The 18,862-nt window shown below is 44.4% G+C and overlaps 1 protein-coding gene across 1 annotated transcript in view; it reads right to left on the bottom strand.

Moving 5' to 3' along the window:
• Positions 1–18,104, bottom strand: part of LOC113907807 (FRAS1-related extracellular matrix protein 3-like) — a 45,307-nt gene extending 27,203 nt beyond the window's left edge. Inside the window, 7 exon segments of the mRNA XM_027567431.1 lie at positions 3,379–3,456; positions 9,456–9,545; positions 11,148–12,244; positions 12,246–14,548; positions 14,550–14,746; positions 14,749–16,050; positions 16,053–18,104. Of these exon segments, the coding sequence (XP_027423232.1) occupies positions 3,379–3,456; positions 9,456–9,545; positions 11,148–12,244; positions 12,246–14,548; positions 14,550–14,746; positions 14,749–16,050; positions 16,053–16,323 (5,338 nt within the window). The 5' untranslated portion in view covers positions 16,324–18,104.
• Positions 18,105–18,862: the final 758 nt, after the last annotated feature.

The following is an 18,862-nucleotide window of genomic DNA, read 5'->3' as shown; positions in this document are numbered from 1 at the left end:
TTAAATGGAATGATCATCATTCTTTGTCAAATATTAATATACCTGATAGTGACAAACCATGTTGATGTTCTGTGTATAGTCCCAAAAAGATAATATTTCAAAATAAGTTCAAAAACATGCAGCATGTTTAAGAAACACCACTTTGGAACTACACTGTCTGGTGGGTGTTTGTTATTCCTAAAGTGTGTTTAAAGAACTACACAGTTCAACTTTCAACAGTGAGTAAGTAAAATATATGAGGTAATGTGTCAGTCTCAACATTAACAATCCCAATATCTACTTTCAGCTACCTAACAATTCCAATCATCAGGAATTAGCAGACCACCTAATGCACTAAAGGGAAGGATATGAGAAACTATTGGAGGAACCATCTGTGGACTTCCATAAGAAGCAGTGCATTGTAAAAAAAAATGTAAAAATGGTGATCAGAAAGAGATATTGAGCTGTTATCCCACATGAACATCAGTCCAATCCTCAAAAAGAGCTGGACATGACTGAATGTAAGCTCAGTCATGTTGCTATCCATTTTCCACCATCAGAATCCAAACCCTTACTTTGCCTCAGCTGAGTTTTTGCCAGCAGTCTCACTGGATTCCTTTCTGCAAACATTCCTAATATAGTTGCCTTAAATGGTATGGACCTAACAGAAGCAGAAGATATTAAGAAGAGGTGGCAAGAATACACAGAAGAACTATACAAAAAAGATCTTCATGACCCAGATAATCACGATGGTGTGATCACTCACCTACAGCCAGACGTCCTGGAATGTGAAGTCAAGTGGGCCTTAGGAAGCATCGCTACAAACAAAGCTAGTGGAGGTGATGGAATTCCAGGTGAGCTATTTCAAATCCTAAAAGAGGATGCTGTGAAAGTGCTGCACTCAACATGCCATCAAGTTTGGAACACTCAGCAGTGGCCACAGGACTGGAAAAGGTCAGTTTTCCTTCCAATCCCAAAGAAAGGCAATGCCAAAGAATGCTCAAACTATAGCACAATTGCACTCACCTCACATGCTAGCAAAGTAATGCTCAAAATTCTCCAAGCCAGGCTTCAACAGTACCGTGAACTTTTAGATGTTCAAGCTGGTTTTAGAAAAGGCAAAGGACTCAGAGATCAAATTGCCAATGTCCGCTTGATCATCAAAAAAGCAAGAGAGCTTCAGAAATACATCTATTTCTGGTTTATTGACTATGCCAAAGCCTTTGACTGTGTGGATCACAATAAACTCTGGAAAATTCTTTAGGAGATGGGAATACCAGACCACCTGGCCTGCCTCTTGAGAAATCTGTATGCAGGTCAGGAAGCAACAGTTAGAACTGGACATGGAACAACAGACTGGTTCCAAATAGGAAAAGGAGTACCTCAAGGCTGTATATTGCCATCCTGCTTATTTAACTTCTATGCAGAGTACATCATGACAAATGCTGGCCTGGTAGAAGCACAAGCTGGAATAGATTGCCAGGAGAGATATCAAGAACCTCAGATATACAGATGACACCACCCTTATGGCAGAGAGTGAAGAACTAAAGAGTCTCTTGATGAAAGTGAAAGAGGAGAGTGAAAATGTTGGCTTAAAGCTCAACATTCAGAAAACGAAGATCATGGCATCTGGTCCCATCACTTCATGGCAAATAGACGGGGAAATAGTGGCAGACTTTATTTTGTGGGGTTCCAAAATCACTGCAGATGGTGACTGCAGCCATGAAATTAAAAGAGGCTTACTCTTTGGAAATGTATGACCAAACTAGATAGCATATTCAAAAGCAGAGACATTACTTTGCCAACAAAGGTCCATCTAGTCAAGGCTACGGTTTTTCCAGTAGTCACGTATGGATGTGAGAGTTGGACTAATGAAAGCCTAGCACCAAAGAATTGATGCTTTTGAACTGTGGTGTTGGAGAAGACTCCTGAGAGTGCCTTGGACTGCAAGGAGATCCAACCAGTCCATCCTAAAGGAGATCAGTCCTGGGTATTCATTGGAAGGACTGATGTTGAAGCTGAAACTCCAGTAGTTTAGCCACCTGATGCTAAGAACTGATGCATTTGAAAAGAACCTGATGTTGGGAAAGATGAGGGTTGGAGGAGTGGGGATGACAGAGGATGAGGTGATTGGATGGCATCACCGACTCAATGGACATGAGTGAGTAAACTCCAGGAGACGGTGATGGACAGGGAGGCCTTGCATGTAGCGATGTGTGGTTTCACAAAGAGTCAACTGAGCATGACTAGACATGACTGAGCAACTGAACTGAACTGAAACTGAATGCTCTGCTAGAGTTAATCCTCCCTTACCAGTCCACAAGAGTATTTCTTTTTCTGCTGTCTCCTGATGCCATTTTATGTCATTTCTTGAATTTACTACTAATAACATACTTCACTGCATTACATGACCTCGTCAAAGACGTGATTACAGTGGGTCATTCTTTCGCCGCTCACTGTTTACAGGATTCATGGCATGTGTGCTGTGTGTGTCTGCAGTGGACCCATGAATGTTCTCTGGTTTGACACTATCATGTGGGCTTCACACTGAAATCACTTTGAAAAGTAGATTATTTAACTGGACCCAGAAGTTAGTAATTGATTCTAAGCACTTAGCCTAATTTTCCTCTCTTGGTCTCTGTCCTTCTGAAAACCCATTGCTTCCCTTTTTCTCAGTGTTTCCACTAGCTAATGATCCAGGAGCTATGCTAAGTCTTCTGTGAGGCTTTACTTTAAATCCAGAGGACCCTGCTGAAATCCCACCTACAAAAGACCTTCTTCTTTTCTGCTTTCAACCTGCTCTTTCTAAGTCATCTTCTTCCCCATAGAAGAGTAATCAGAGAGAGAGAGTGAATGCCACCTGATCATCCTTATCTCAGGACCCAGATGGATTATACTTAACTGGGCACGTATGATGTATTGGGCTCTCAGTCAAGCAATTTTACACATATTTTCTTATTTAATCCTTAGAGAAACACTGTGAGATAGGTGTAATGAGCCGCATTTTAAAATTAAGATGACAATGACCTTTTGGAGAACTCAGGGTTCAATCCACTCAGGGTCAGCACCTGGGACAGGGCCAAGCTCAGGGCTGAGTCCAGCCATGTTTGACCATAAGCCCCTTTCACCACTGCACTACTGGGTTCCTTATACCTGGCCTACCATTTCATGCTCACATTCATCATTTATGTGTTTTTCTAGAATGCTTTAATTTCTTTAATCTACAGTATTATTCTTGTGCAACATTCCAGAAGTGAGAGTTCCTGTAGAGGAGAGAGACTTTGTCTATTTTGCTTCCATTTCTTGGTCTTTGTCAGTTTCCCTGCAGTAGTCAGTCCCATTAAGTAGAGCATCATAACAGTGACTCCAGAGAAAAACTGTTTTAAAACATCAACAAACCTCGTGGTGGTGTAGAAACAGCAGGCCCAGTATTGCGTGACTTTGTACTTGGAATGGCCCTGGTTGAAGAAGGCTCAGCTGTACAAGAGAGAAGTTGAGAAAGGGATTAAGGTTGAGGGAATGAATGGACCACAGAGCACATCACAAAAGACAAATTCATCCCACATCTCTCCCAGTGGCAGCTCCAGAATTTTCATGTGGCAGGGCCTTACAGGGAAGAAGGTGAGCCTTGATTTCCCCATCTGTAAAATGATAATACTTACTTCAAAATGTCGTTGAGAGGACTAAGTTAGTTTAATATATAATTTGTGTGCCTTCACACACACACATCAGGTAGTATAGTGTGTAGTTAGTCACTCAGTTGTGTCCGACTCTTTGTGACTCATGGAATGTAGCACATGAGGCTCTTCTGTCCATGGGATTTTCCAGGCAAGATTACTGGAGTGAGTTGCCATTTCCTTCTACAGGGAATCTTCTCAACCCAGGGTCTGAATTTGCATCTCCTGCATTGCAGGCAGATTCTTGACCACTGAGTCACCAGGGAAGTCCCCAAGTAGTATAGTACAGGCATGTAATGAACATTACATTCAAACCGGCTATTATTATTGTCCTTATAAATGGGAACTTGAAGCTCCTTTTGCATAGCATTTTACATAACTTTATAAATTGTCCATGTAAAGAAAGATGAAGACTCATGACAGTTATACAAAGACTGATGTTCTGCTCCATGCCTCCCTGCCTCCATCTCTCAGGTACAATCCTACTTCCCCAGTAAAAATGAAAACAAAGACACCATTAAATTTAGTTTTCTTCTAGCTAGAGAGTGGGTGAGTCAATACAAAAATCATCCATCATCCCACTACCCAATTAATAGACATTTAAACATCTTGGTATATAGCTATCTGAACTTTTAGCTATTGTGTCTAAATATGGAATAATTGTGTTTAAATATATATAAATATGTAAATAGCATTTTAAAAATATATATTACCGGAGCATATGCCCAATATTTTGAATCTGCCTCTATTAAAAGATTTTTAATTGCTGCATACTGTGCCATTGTATGAATATTGTACTTTATCAGTCTCTGAGCATTTATGGTGTTTTTACTCTTATGACATTTGACACCATTCTCTGATAAACATTAGTGCACTAAACTTTGTGATGTATCTCTGCTCATTCTTTAGGACATTGTAGTAAAGGAACTAGTACTCAAGTGTGATGCTGTAGGGGTGGAACGCCCTCACTTCTCAGGACAGCATCACCTTGGCTCCTCAGCTAAATGTGCATGGATTCCTGGAGAATCCATAAAGAACTGAAAGTGTCGTTGGCACTTCTGCTCAGTCTATCTAAGGACAGTTTTCCAAGGCTTTCCTCTTTCTACCAGCTGCCAGCTACTCAGTTCACCCTCAAATATTTCAGACAAGATTCATTGCCCCTAAACTAAAATATCTTCTCCCCTCTTATAAACCCTATTTCCACCTTGTTCCTTGACTTGTCCTACTACCTGATTCATTGTTATGGTTGTTGTGTTGCTCAGTTGTGTTCAACTCTTCTGCAGCCCCATGGACTCTAGCCTGCCAGGCTCCTCTGTCCATGGAATTTCCCAAGTAAGAATACTGGAGTGGGTTGCCATTTCCTTCTCCAGGGAATCTTCTCAACCCAGGGTCTGAAATTGCATCTCCTGATGCAGGCGGATTCTTGACCACTGAGCCACCTGCGAAGCCCTGCCTAATTCATTACATGTATATAAACAATTGTCACACAAATTAGGTATATGGTGTGACAAATGACTAGTATCTCTAAGTTATCCTTCATCATTCAGATGCAAAGCTGTAAAATCTAATTTAAGGACAAGTGCTTTTCTCAATTGAAATATAGTTGATTTATTATAATTCAAAAATAATTCAGTTATACACACACACACACATATATGTAATTTTCAGGTTCTTTTCCATTACAGTTATTACTAAATATTGCATATAGTCTCCTGTGCTATACGACAGGTCCTTGTTGTTGATGTATTTTACATATAGTATTGCATCTGCTAAGACCAAGCTTTTTTAAACAATAACTAGATCATAGGAATGTTGAGGTTCAGCAACTATTGAGATTAAAATTATGGAAAGAAAGATTTTCTTTAGGAATCAATGAAAGTATATAAAAAATAAAGAATAGCCAGTGAACAAAAATGATCTGTCTCTCTAGTTCAGTGCAATTCATTCACATTTAGGGCACACATTTATAACCCCTGTGGATACCAGTGAGCTTTTCTGAAACAAGTTTCCCTGGGCTCCTAGATCCCAAGCCTGGCACATTTTGGATCTCTTCCACACTAGAACAGGGCTCCGTACATAGCGGATATTCAGTGAAATACTAGCTGTTGTAAATGTTTGGCCAATTTCCTTTCTTTTTTAAAAAGATCTTCTCATTTTCTTGAGATATAGTTGACATACAGCAACGAATTGTTTGACCAGGTTCTTATGGAGAGACACGGAGGTGAGTGTCTGGATCACACCTAAAATGAATGTACTGATGAATGAAACAAGCCACATGCAAAGGGGCATGCACGGAATGAGTGTAAGAATAGTGGAAACCTGCCTCCACAGCAGACTGACACAATAGTTTTGATGTTTCAATAACAAGCACACAGTTTTACAACTAGAATAAAAGAAAATCCCAAAGTGAAAAACAAAAAAATAAAACCACACCAAATTTAAAGTTTTTAAGCAGTGCGTGCGTGCTAAGTCACTTCAGTTGTGTCTGACTGTTTGCGACCCTATGGACTGTAGCCCACCAGGCTCCTCCGTCCATGGAATTCTTCAGGCAAGAATACTGGAATGGCCTGCCATTTCCTCCTCCAGGGGATCTTCCTGACCCAGGAATCGACCTGCATCTCTGGTCTCTTGCATTGGCAGGCGAGTTCTTTGCCACTAGTGCCACCTGGGTAGCTAAAAGTGTACCTGAAGCCATCTAGAGTTTTCACTGAGTGCAAAGATTGTGCTACCCCAGGCTTTCTGCCTGTCTGAGTCTGGAGTTTCCGTGGTTAGTTAGGGAGGTGTGCTCAGTCTATGGGACGGTGCCCCCTCCTCTTTATGAACAACCCTGCATGCCCCAGCCCCTGCCTGCCTCCCCATCAGTGCTTGCAGCTTCACTCTCCTTTGGGGTCCAGGCATCTGGACAGCTCTTGGTTCCTCAAATGCAGCACACTCTTCTCCAAGCCCACACTTTGTACCTCGTCTTCTCTTTGCCTGAAATATCCTCCCGTGGTCCCCTTCTTGGCTGGCTATCCACTTCTCAGGTCCCAGTTCAAGGCCATTTTTATTAGGAGGTCTTCTCTGACCTCCTCTGACCTCTACTTCGGTTTAGGCTAAAAACTCCACAAGATACCAGTGCTTGGCATAGTGTGTTAAAGCTAAATGAAATCTTATGATTGACTGTTTAGAATCCAGATGTGTTTCATAGGCCTTGATGGTCTGGAGGAAAAAAATTGCCTGCTGTATCAGTGAACAAAAGATGTTGCAGACACCACGCTTTCAGCCATTGCTGCCACCACAGACTGTAGACCCTGAGGGGATTCAGGATGCAGAAAAGCAGGCTACTGGCTCTAGATGGTTAAGGTTCTATCAAAGGGATGACTGTAGTAAGCCCAGACTCTTGTATCTTCCCATAGAGGGAAAAATGCTAAATTTATTAACTTGAGATGTCTGGCTTTCTTTAATTAAAAGTAATCTTCTGACTTTCTGACTACTTGACTTCTGCCTAAGGTACTTCATTATTCTGATATCATAGACATTAGCATTTCTGAGACAGTAATATTCATAACAAACACATTGTGTATTAACTATATTCTAGACATTTTCTCTTCAAAACAATTCCCTGAGAGTATACTATCACGTATTATTATGTGTAGAGGAATAAAACAATGATCAGAAACATTGCCGAACTTGCCTAAGATCATGAAGCTGATAAATGGTGGAGGTGAAGTTTGAATTTCCACCTATTTGACTGCAGAACTGTCTGCCAAGCTCTGTCATAATCTATGTAAAATAAAAAGGTTGAGAGTACCAAATGTCATTGAAAGATGAAATTCTCACCAAATGATGCAACTAACTCTCAAGTAAGCCTTCCCTTCTAGCAAATCAGGGCTAACTGAAAAAGATGCAAAAATAATAATTTATGTTGTGCAGAAGCAGAGGATGGGAGGGTTATTCCCTTAACATACAGGAGTAGAATGACCTCCAGTGTCAGATCCAGCTTATGGAAGGACAGGTATTTCTGGTTGGTAACTATTTATAACCTGAAATCTCATTTTTTTTTTCCTGTTAAGCATCTTTCCGTCCTGTTACTCTTGCTTACCATGAATCTTCAAAACTAAAGAAGATTTAACATACTTTAGATGTGCCAGCTTTATTTTAAGATATTGGCATTTGAGTAGCTAAACTCCCTATACATATTAGATGTGGGATTAAGGAAGTTAGACTGGATGAGAAAAATTCTAATTAAAAAAGGAAAACGTTATCCCAAACTTCTCACAGCACTGATAATTCTCATGCCTGGCTGGACAACAATGAATGGGAAAACAGAAACTAGATCAGTATGCTCACTCTTGATGCTGTGTATTAGAACCATCTGTGTACTCAGACATTGGAGTCTAATGCACTGTCTGCAGCAAGAATATCGCTCCAGACTAGATAAACATGTAGAAACTTTAGTTTCCTAATCGTTAGGATCTTTTCTTACATTTTCAAAGGTCCTAAAATCAGTAGTCCCCAATCTTTCAGGTACCAGGGACTGGTTTCATGGAAGACAATTTTCCCGTGGCCAAGGGTCGGGAGAAGAGGGTTTTGGGATGAATCACCCACATTACATTCATTGTGCACTTTGTTTCTATTGTGACTACATTGAGATTAACCTCTACTAATGATAGTCTCCATTTGCACCACAGATCGCCAGGCATTAGGTTCTCATAAGGAGCACACAGCTGGTACCTTCCATGTGCAGATAACAGCAGGGTCCATGCTCTTGTGAGAATCTAAAGCTGCTGCTGATCTGACAGGAGGTGGAGCTCAGGGGGCGATGTGAGGGATGGGGGTGGCTGTACATACAGATGATGCTTTGCTCACTCCTGCTATGTGGCCCGGTTCCTGACAAGGGTTGGGGACCCCTGTCTTACATCACCCTTATCTTGTGTTGAACAGATTTATAAAGCAATTGGATATTAGCCTGATTTGCTTGAGAAGAGTTGGATATGACTTAGTGACTGAGCGACTTAGCGACTGAGACTGTGTCTCCTGGTCAGACACATGCCATTGCCATGGCCCACCTTCCCAGTTGCCTTCAACAGGTGCAGTATGTTCACCTTTTGTGCTCTGGATTTATTTTCTTTCCTTTTGACTTTTAAATATCATCATGACTGAGAAATAAGTAGCAATATCCAAGGGAGAGCCCTAGAGAAAAAGATCACTTAGCCCAGATAAAAATGAGCAAAAGGTTACCATCATAGTTATAAAATTCATTCAGTTCAGTTCAGTTCAGTCCTTCAGTCATGTCCAACCCTTAGCCACCCCATGGATTGCAGCCTACCAGGCTCCTCCATCCATGGGATTTTCCAGGCAAGAGTACTAGAGTGGGGTGCCATTACCTTCTCCTAGAGCAGCTTCCTACCAGCTCTCTATTTTACACATGATAGTGCATATATGTCAATGCTAGTCTTTCAATTCATCCCAACCTCCCCTTCTGTAGATTTGTTTTAGTTGTAGAGTAAGACAAACTACCAGCTACATTCTCAGATCCTCTTGAAGAGGAAATCTACTTGCCTATAGGATGTCACACATAACCTTGGTCAGGTAAAATACTTCATATTAATTATCGAAAATTTTCATTGCTTTCCCTTCCTAAAAAGTGATTTGTCAAGGATGCTTTGGCAGAAGACTACAAGTAAAACCAAAGGAATTCATTTGGTGATAGTATGACATTACTGACTGTGATTACTATGTACATGATTTAATTCTTTTCCATCTCATACTGACTTTAGTTAACCAGGACTGCCAGGTATGGTCTCAATCCTGACTTACCATTGTCTTCAGCCGAGAAGTAGAAGATGTCTTTAGTTGCCTTGCTGCCTTCGTTCAAGATATAGTAGATCCTCATCTCATCAATGTCATCTAGCAAAAGAGCAAGCATCATACACACACCGTGTTGGCACAGAGAAAATGAGTATGATAAGAACTTCAGTGTTTTTTATAGGGCATGAAAATATTACAGTTAGTAAATTTAAAAATGATTAAATGAACACAAATCTAACTTTTTAAAAAATAATGAGGTTAATAAGAATTTAACTTTTTCTTAAAGTTGCAATAGCAAAAAAATGGAACCTTATAATTTAAAATTCTGTAACTGTGCTACTATGTGTATGATCTCTGGGATGACGAGGTGGGCATCCAAGAAGGATGCCCAGGTTCTACCTATGCACACTTCACAGTACCATGGTCCTCTACAGACAGGTTAATCCAGCTGGTGTTAGGTCTTCTATCCAAGGTTGAAACACTCGGACACTCACAAACTATTTGTTGAAAGGAATTTAAACAAGAATAACTATTGCATCCTCAGTAAAAAGGAAATAAGAATAAAATCATGATTTTTTTCTATTGCCCATTCTCTTGGATATTTGAGAATGTGTCAGTTGGGTCTATAATTGTGTTTTTGTATTGCTAATACTACTATTTTCAAGACAATTTGCATTTTGGGGTACTCATTTGCAAGAACAATTTTTATAGAACCTGATATGATTCCACTTGGTTTAGAAGCAATTCCAAAAATGTAAAGAAACTGTTTTTTAAACAACCTTCTTTAGTTTTACTCTAAAATTGCATCCAGCTTTATGCATATCAAATGTGTACAATTCTATGTATCTCTTCACATCTCATGCATAGAGCTACATGAAAAAGTTTTATGACTATGTGAAGAGCAGTCAAAGGTACCAGTATCATCACCTGGGAAGCCAGCGGGACCTGCCTTTAGCTCACCATTAGTAGTAACAACAAATATAAAAGAAAAATGATCATTAAAACATATACTCCCATAGTTAGGCAAACTTCTGTGCCTGCGTGTGTGTTAAGTTGCTCAGTCCTGTCAGCCTCTTTGCTATGGACTATAGCCTGCCAAGCCTCTCTGCCCATGGGATTTCCCAGGCAGAATACTGGGTTGCCATTTCCTTCTCCAGGGGATTTTCGTTACCCAGGGATCAAACCCATGTTTTTTGTGTCTCCTAGGCAAACTTAGTTCTATGCATTTTCTAGATACAGAAATTGAATTTGAATAGTACAATAAAATGTGCAGTGTAATTTTTATATCTGAAATCAAGACACCAAACCACTATCTTCAGAAATCCAGACTTACTGGTAAACTATGCAAGTGATTCCTAGGTATGTCATTCTTACTTAAAATTCAAACTTAAACTGATCTTTTCAAAATCATTGTAATCTTATAATATTTCAGAAGCAGAAGCTGTCCACCTGTATTTGGCAGTTTTAATGTGCAACTACAAACCTGACAATGTCTGAGAGTTCCATCTGAGAGTTCATGCTGATGAAACAGCTGATAATGGATTTGTTGCCTTTGTTTGTTAATTTCTCATTCCATTGAATTTCATTAGAATTAGAATCTTTCTGCTAAAGGACTGAGGTCAGGACAATTTCATGCAGAGCTGGGAGATCTTATCTACTTAAAGAGCAGGACAAAGGCATCAGGGGACACTGTGTACTAACCTTGTGTAAAAACTCGAGTGCTCTCATTTCCAAGGCCAGTGTTGATAATGAAGCCATGCACCAGTCCTCTGGTTACTTTATACTTCTGGAGCCTGTGGGAACTGTCCCAATCCTCTGTCTTCAGAGACCTGCTGGTAATCAGGAAGCCTTTATGTCCAGGGTGAAGGTGTTTCAAGGCCAGGGCATCTCTGTTAAAGGCAGTCTGGGAGAACCTGTTGTCTAGGGAGTTTCTTATGTGAATCCACATTACCTGAGGTCTGTGTGTCTCCACAGCAGTGTTTGGGAAGACATAGAAATCAGCATGAGTGCCATCTGTCACAGTCAAGGAGAAACTGTCTTCAGTTGTCTCACTGCCATCGTGCCAGTAGCAAACCAAATTCTCGTTCAGGTCCCATTGGGTGAAGGTGGTCACAGGACGACTGCCATTATACAAAATCCTGCCATGGATGGGGACCTGGGTGATGGTAAAGAGGAGGAGATCATCCGGGGTATCTTTGTCTTCTGCTGTCAACTACAAGGGAGTGATGCATTTTCTTTCCCCTTCTTGTAGTATCAGTTTATGGATGGTCATGATAGGTTTCTTATTATTCACTTCTGTAATGAAGATCCTAAAGGTTTGAAACACGGGATTATGTTCATCAGTCTCTTGAAACTCAAAGCTGTCCATCTTTATCTCATCATTTGAAGTGTGAACATAGACTATCTTGTTGCCAGCCAACTGCCACTGAGTGAAAGAGGTAATGGGCTCCCCAGGGTGGTCAGAGATTTCCAAGTGCCCCAGGCTAGGAGCCCTTGTGATGCTGAAGTGCAGCTGTTCATCAAAGCTGTTGATGTCATTGGTGCTAAGCAGATCCGTGGTGAGGGTCACTCTGCCACCTTCTGTCAAGGTGACCCCTTTGCTAACCACCTCAGGTAAGAAGACCCTGTCTAAGCTGCCAATGGTGATGTTGAAATAGCAGTCTAGCAAAGGGTTAATCCCATCAGTCACATCAAACTTGATAAGGTCATGAAGTCCTTGGCTTGTGTGGGTGTAACAGATGAGGCCTCGGTCAATCTCACCCTTGATGAAGTTCATTCCCAGGGTGAGGTTGTTCCTCACCTCTGGGTTTTCTCAGTCGCTGTAGAAGCCCTTGTTGAGGCCCAGAGCGGAGGATAAAACTGAGGCTCTTACCATCTGAGTCAAGATCTGTGGCTTTGAGGACCCGATTGGTGATGACCTCAGTGTGTCCAGTCTCTACTTCCAGCCCATTGTTGATGGTCAGCCGAGGGGTTTCATCGTCCACCAGGATCACCACAATGGGTACCGTCCTGTGGGTGGCGTGCTTGCTGTCACTCAACCAGACCTCAAAACTGTCCTCTGTGGTCTCAGAGTCATCGTGCTCATACACAATGGTGGAGGCTTCCTGAATCTCCTGTAAAGTGAAGCTACAGATGGGCTGGGTTTCTGTGGCCAGCTGCTGTATGATTCACCCATGCCAAGGGAGGGCTGTGAGCTGAAAGTGAAGCTCATTTGGTGGCAGGTCAGTATCGGCTCCATTGAGCAGTGGGGTGTCTATGATGATGCTCATTCCCTCTAGTACCACAAACTCACGGGCAAAAAGTTCAGGCTGCTCATCATTGGTGGGTAAGATCATTATAGGGAAGAAGACATTTGGGGAGAAGTTGATGCCATCAGAGCAATAAAAGGTGAATTGATCTTTTTGTGGTTCTACTCCCTTGTGGATACTCTGTACATAGTTGATATGTCTTAGCTGGACATCTCTGATAGAGAAAGCGCTGATGGGATAACCAGCTCGGGTCTCTTCTGATCCAGGAGCTGGTGTCATATTTTCCAGGTAGCCAGAGACTGGCTGACCAGTTACTGTGCAGAGAATTTCATCTTGGGGAGTGTCTACATCTTCAATGCTGAGATGTTGTAAGGTCAAGGCACCCTTCCCACCTTCATGGACAACATAAGGCTCCCTGACCAAGACCTTGGGGGCTACGTTGTTGATGGGCAGCACCACCACTTGAACCTGTACTTCTTCCACTGTGCTGTCTCCCATCATCCGCTGATGAGACTCCTTGGAGAGGGCAAGCCTGAAGGCATCAGGCTGCTTCTGGAATCCAACTTCACCTCCTGTGTGGACATAGACTACTGTCCCACTGATGAGGTCCTCTTGGGTGAACTGTTCTGTGGGTAAACTATTCACCAGAATAGTGCCCAATTTGGGGCTGTCTTCCACAGTGAAAGAGAGCATCAAGTTGCCTGTGTCCTTTAGACCATGGATGATGTCCATGGTGATCTCAGTGGCTGTATTTTCTAGTACATCTATGGACACATCTAATAATGCACTACCTATAATAGAGGTCCTGGGACTTTTGTCAGCTGCTACAGGATGCACAGAAATCTGGACAGTGATGGGTATGTGATGTACCTTATCACTTACCTCCAGATGGAAGGTATCACTAGTCGCCTGGTTTCTGCGGTTCCGATAAGAGATACTCCCATTAACAATATCAGCTTGCGTGAAATATTCCCCTGGGACCATACATTTTTTCAAGTACTGCAAATGTCCATGTTGGGGACCCCAAACTAATATGAAGACAATCTGGCCAATGTCTGTGTCAGGGTCGGAAACATGCAGCTCATTACTGCTGAGGCTGAAACTCTGTCCTTCTAAGACAGTAAAGCCTCTGTTGGTGACTTGGGGAGGCTGGTTGTCCACAGGCCTCAGGAATAATGTGAATGTGCCAGGTACACTGTTGCCTGCAGCATCCTCCACCTGGTAGGTGAACTGCACAATCCGCAGTACAATACCCAGCTTCTTCTGGGTGGGCTGGTAGGCAACTTCATGGTGATTTACCTGGTCCTGGGTGAAGTGCACAACGGGTGTGTCTGGTAAATCAGTGAGCACAATGTCTCCAGCCCGGACTTGGTGGTTGTCATCTGTGTCAGTAGGGGGCATCAACAGGGTGTACCACAGGTGCTGGTCATCTGAGTCCTGGTCAATATATTGGAGGAATTTCTTCTGGAAGTGAGTGAGTTGGTATTGCTGCATGGTCATTTCTAGGGCAGTTCCTGGAAACAGCTCTGGACTCTGTAGATCAACTGGTTGGACTCTGATGGTGAAGAAATGTTGCTTTGATAGATTGGGTGGGTCATGGTCATCCTACACATGGAAAGTTATCTGGGCCATTATGGATTGAGGGCCAAGGGGTCCAAGATGGCGGTAGAAGAGTCTCCCTTACACTATGTCTTGTTGAAGCCACTCAGTCACCACCTTCTCATAAAGTCCTTCCTTTCCCACGTAATACCAGCCTTCATCTTCAGGAGCCCGAGGTGCTTCCGACTGCCGCAGCAGCATCTCCCCCAGATGCTGCCTTGAGTTGGAGGAACTGGGAGCCAGATCCCCCGCTTCTTTCTTCCTCTTCTCCTTCCAGAGGCTGGTCCTCCAGCACAAAGTGGATGGTCGAGTCCTCAGAGTCAATATCCATTGCATTAAGGACAAAGGGGGAGATCTGGACTGCCTGCCCTTCTGTCACCGAGAGCCTGGTGTTGGCAGTGACCATTGGTGGTTCATCATCAACAGGGATGATGGTGAGAGGGGAGAGGAATCCACCTGGTGGCGCCCATCCTCCATCCGGAAGACGATGTTGTCGCTGTAGGTGTTGCTGCCGTCATGCTGGTACACCACTCTCTCTGCTGCCAGGTCCGTTGGCGTGAAATGCTTGCACCCTGCTGGCGCCCCAAGTACGACCAGCTGCCCATGTCTCAAGCCCCTGATGGCAGCCACTTTCACCTCTCCCAGGTGATCACTATCACTGATCTGAAGGCTGTTGGCGCTGAAGAGGGGCCTTGACTGACCTTCAAAAAGTGGTAGTCCCTGGTCATAGCTAGCCACCGGGGCCAGGGTGTTCAGGGGTTTCACGACCACCATAAAGGCAAAGGGGTCTGAGGTGGCACCATCTGCATTCACCACCCCCATCTCCAGTTGGAAGAGGTGCTCCACATCCGATTTCTCCGTAGGGGGCTGATAAGCAATTTTCAGTTCCCACAGCTCCGGCTGGCTGAAGAAGGACACTGGAAGGCCCAGGGGGTCGTCAGTGCTGAGCACGTAGCCCTGGTGCCCTGGCGTGGTGATGGGAGCATTGAGAATGTTGAAGATCAGGTCATTGGCATTAGACTCCTTGTCCTCCGCAGCCAGGGCGTCGCGCGTCAGGGCTGTCCACAGGAACTGATGGACCTCCAGCATCATCGGAGCTGCGAGGCTGGGCCTGGGCTCCGTGTTCTCAGATCCCTCAAGGATCCTCACCAGCAGCTGGAAATGTTCTCAGAGCAGCAACTCCTCTGACTCAGCTCCTGGGTCCCCTGGCCCTAGCAGCTCCGCCACCATGGGCACACAGTCCCGGTTGGGCGAGGGGGTGGTGGAGGTGTGCTGGTAGCGCACCCCAGCCCGGATAAAAGCCTCACAGTCTATGGCCTTGGCCCTGGGGAGAGGGGCCCCCGCGGCATCCGCCAAACGCCCATACTTGGGCAGTGGGCCACCCTCGGGGGGAACAGGGGTGAGCCGGCACCTGCGGGTGGCCGCGGTCCCGGGCTCCGGGGAAGCAAAGGCCAGCACTCTTCTGTCAATGGCATGGCTCCAGCCGCGCAGCTCCTCCACCGCCAAAGGCCTGCTGCGCGTCACCAGCTTCAGCCGGTGGAAGACCACGTCCACCGCGAGCATGAAGGGCAGCGCGAGCGTGGAAGTCGCGGCGTCGTAGCGCAGCTGCAGCCTCACCCGCGCGCGTCCGCGGCTGCGGGCGCCCCAGTGAGTGTAGCGGACCTGGCGGGGCCCGAAGGAGCAGGGGAAGCCGCGCGGGGAGAGCGCGCTGTGGCGCGGCGGCAGGGCGTCCAACACCGTCACCTCGCACCGGTCCCCGGCTGCACTAGAATCACCAGGTCCCGGAGCGGGTCGAACCAAAGCGAGCGGCCCACCGGTACCCGGAGCCCGGGGTTGGCAAGGAGGATGCTGGGGCCGTCGGGGCTGCTGCGGCCAAGGGCGCCCCAGGTGGGCAGGTAGGGCCTCTGAGGGGGCTCAGCCTCAGGCGAGGGTGTCTGTCCCTGTAGGGCAGGGCAGCTCAGGAGCAGGTAGGAGAGCGCGGCGGCAAGCTGCCGGGGCGTCCCAGCAGGGCGCGGAGAAATGCCAGCCATGGGACCTTGGCGCTGGGCTGCCTGGAGGGTATCCTGTCTGCAGAGTGGCCCGTTCAGCAGCAGGTGCAGGCGGTGGAGACGGTGGCTGCTGTCCACTCTGGAGCGGGTGAGCGGACTCAACAAGAGCCCGGGGCTGCGCTTCAGCTGCGGCAGGTAAAAGCAGCGGGGGGTGGATAGGGGAGTGCTGGTGGGAAGGTGGGGGGAAGGGGCGCAGCCACCTCCGCCCCTCCCCCTCTCCAGGCTGTCCACTGCAGGCACCAGGCGTTGTCCAGTTGCCCCAGCGCGCGGAGACCTAGGAGCGTGCGGGAGCACTCCCCTCTGCCCCTTGGTACCTTTACCCAGGGTATCTTACCGACCTTCGAGCCTGGAGGGGTAACCGGGCACCGTGCAACCCTGGACTGCCTGCCTCGGACCAGTCGGTCTGGATACTCTCCTTCCCGGGCGGCTCAACGGGATTGTCCTCCAGGGCCCGAGACGGTGACCATCGCCGCGTCAGTTCTGCTCCTGTGAGACACTGCGCTCCAGCGGTCCATTCATCCAGGCAAAGGTCTTTCTGAGAGTGGGGAGAAACCCCATTCCTCTTCCTTACCGCTGACAAGAGTGCATTTTCCAGCCAAAATTGAGTCTCACTTCGGACATGAAAGGTGCTAGAGGAGCTATTTTGCAAATAGGATTTTCTAGCTGTCTGCCTGATAAAGCAGCTTATTCCAGATCCTGTGATTCCTTGCTTACAAAATAACCCCGACATTTCTCCTTCTCAGTTTTTTGGGGGAAGAGCACTAGCATCCAGACTGCTGAACTTGAACAGCTTTTGTTTCTAGCCAGTGGGTCTCACATACCACAGAACTGGATGGACCGGATGGCTTTTATTTTCTTAGACCGTGATTTCCGTATCTGATCAACAGTGACTGCCTGTGAGTTTATTAGATATGCTTTTTCCTAATTACTTTCTTTGTAGAAAAATATATCGGTAGCCAGAGGGGAGGATGTCAAGAGAAACAGTAACAGAGAAAATAGTTACCACAGTTACTTGGATCAATTTCTGTGAATTAACCTATTTAACATCTGTAATGGAATTTAGCTTTCACATCTGGGATGCCTGCCCTCCCTGGTGTGGGGTTAGGTTCTTAGCCTCATACTCATGTTTTATGTATCAGAGGTGTCCACTTAGCCACAGTGTGGAGTAATTTCTTCCTATAAATAAAATGGTAGTTACTGTGATTTTTAGAAAGCAATTAATGTAAATGTGAGAGAGACCTATTGATGATGGAGAAATAGATGCATCTAGAACTGTACTGATAACAATGGCTTTAAGGGGAATATAAATCTGAACAATGTTTTTCTTAAAGTATTCTTTTGATTTTTTTTTTTACAATTTTTTTTTACAGGCTGTTTTATTCACTTGAGCAGCAGCAACAACAACTGACTGACTCCCAGAGCAGGAATAAACTGCTAGTGGATTGAAATAGTTAATTTCCTCCCTAAATATTTCATTTAACCAACCGGTGACATGCTATGGGTCTATATAACCCACCAAAGTAGAATACTACTTAACACACAGAACATTAAGAGATGGTAAATTTGAAACAATATATATTAGCCTAATTATGTGGAGCTACCCTGGTGTGTTTGGAAAGTATTTATTAAGAATATTTTAAACTGAAACACGGGTCAAATTTCACTGTAAATGAAAGAGGCATTATATTTGATAAAACTCCTACCTTGTCCAAATTTTTTTAAAATAATAAAACTCTCATTTGTCCCATATATTAAATTTTACCAAGTGCATGTTCTTGTGTGAGTGTAATTTTGGTTCCCTTTCAAGCATCACTCGATCTGGGCAACTATCTTGCTCATGTGCTATTATCATTATAGGCAGAGATGGGGAGGGCAGTTGAGCTGACAGTCAAACTATGTTGATGTTTTTGTCCTGGGATCCGCCCCTTCCAGCTAACATTCCTTCTCTTCTTCACTATGAAGCTTGTTGAAGGTGGTACTTTTTCTTCTTGTGTTTTGTTTGTTTTTGCTTACTACCTCCATTTCATAACCTCCTACCAACTCCCTCTTAGCATGCTTCCATTTCAACAAAACTCCTGCTAAGGTCATTAGTAATCTAGATGGAAAAATCCAATAGCCACCCTTGGTATTCTCCATTTGCCATACCCTTCTGGTTTTCTTCTTTTCTTTCCTCACTCAAATCCTAATTTTTCAAAAAGTCTTTTTTCTATGCTCCCCAAGCCACATTAAATCTCTGCAATTATACATTTACAGACCATTTGATTAAGATCTGTCTTTTCCACTAGACTTTAAGCTCCACGAGAGTGGGGCGTGTACTCTGTTCACACCTGATACCTAATGCTTATACCCTCCACCGCGTAGAAGGTACATGATAACTGTTTGTTGACTGAATGAATGAATAAAAGAATGAAAGTCTCAGAATTAGTAACTACATTCTATAAAGCCAAGGTGTTAGGTAGAAAAAAACCAGTGCAAATGTAGGATCACTTCTTTCTTTCTGCTTCATACTATGGCAGTTTAT

This window comes from Bos indicus x Bos taurus, chromosome 17 (assembly GCF_003369695.1).
Source record: "Bos indicus x Bos taurus breed Angus x Brahman F1 hybrid chromosome 17, Bos_hybrid_MaternalHap_v2.0, whole genome shotgun sequence".
In the NCBI taxonomy this organism is placed as follows: domain Eukaryota; kingdom Metazoa; phylum Chordata; class Mammalia; order Artiodactyla; family Bovidae; genus Bos; species Bos indicus x Bos taurus.
Note: the sequence above shows the minus strand (reverse complement) of the source record. Positions and strands in the feature narration are given on the sequence as shown.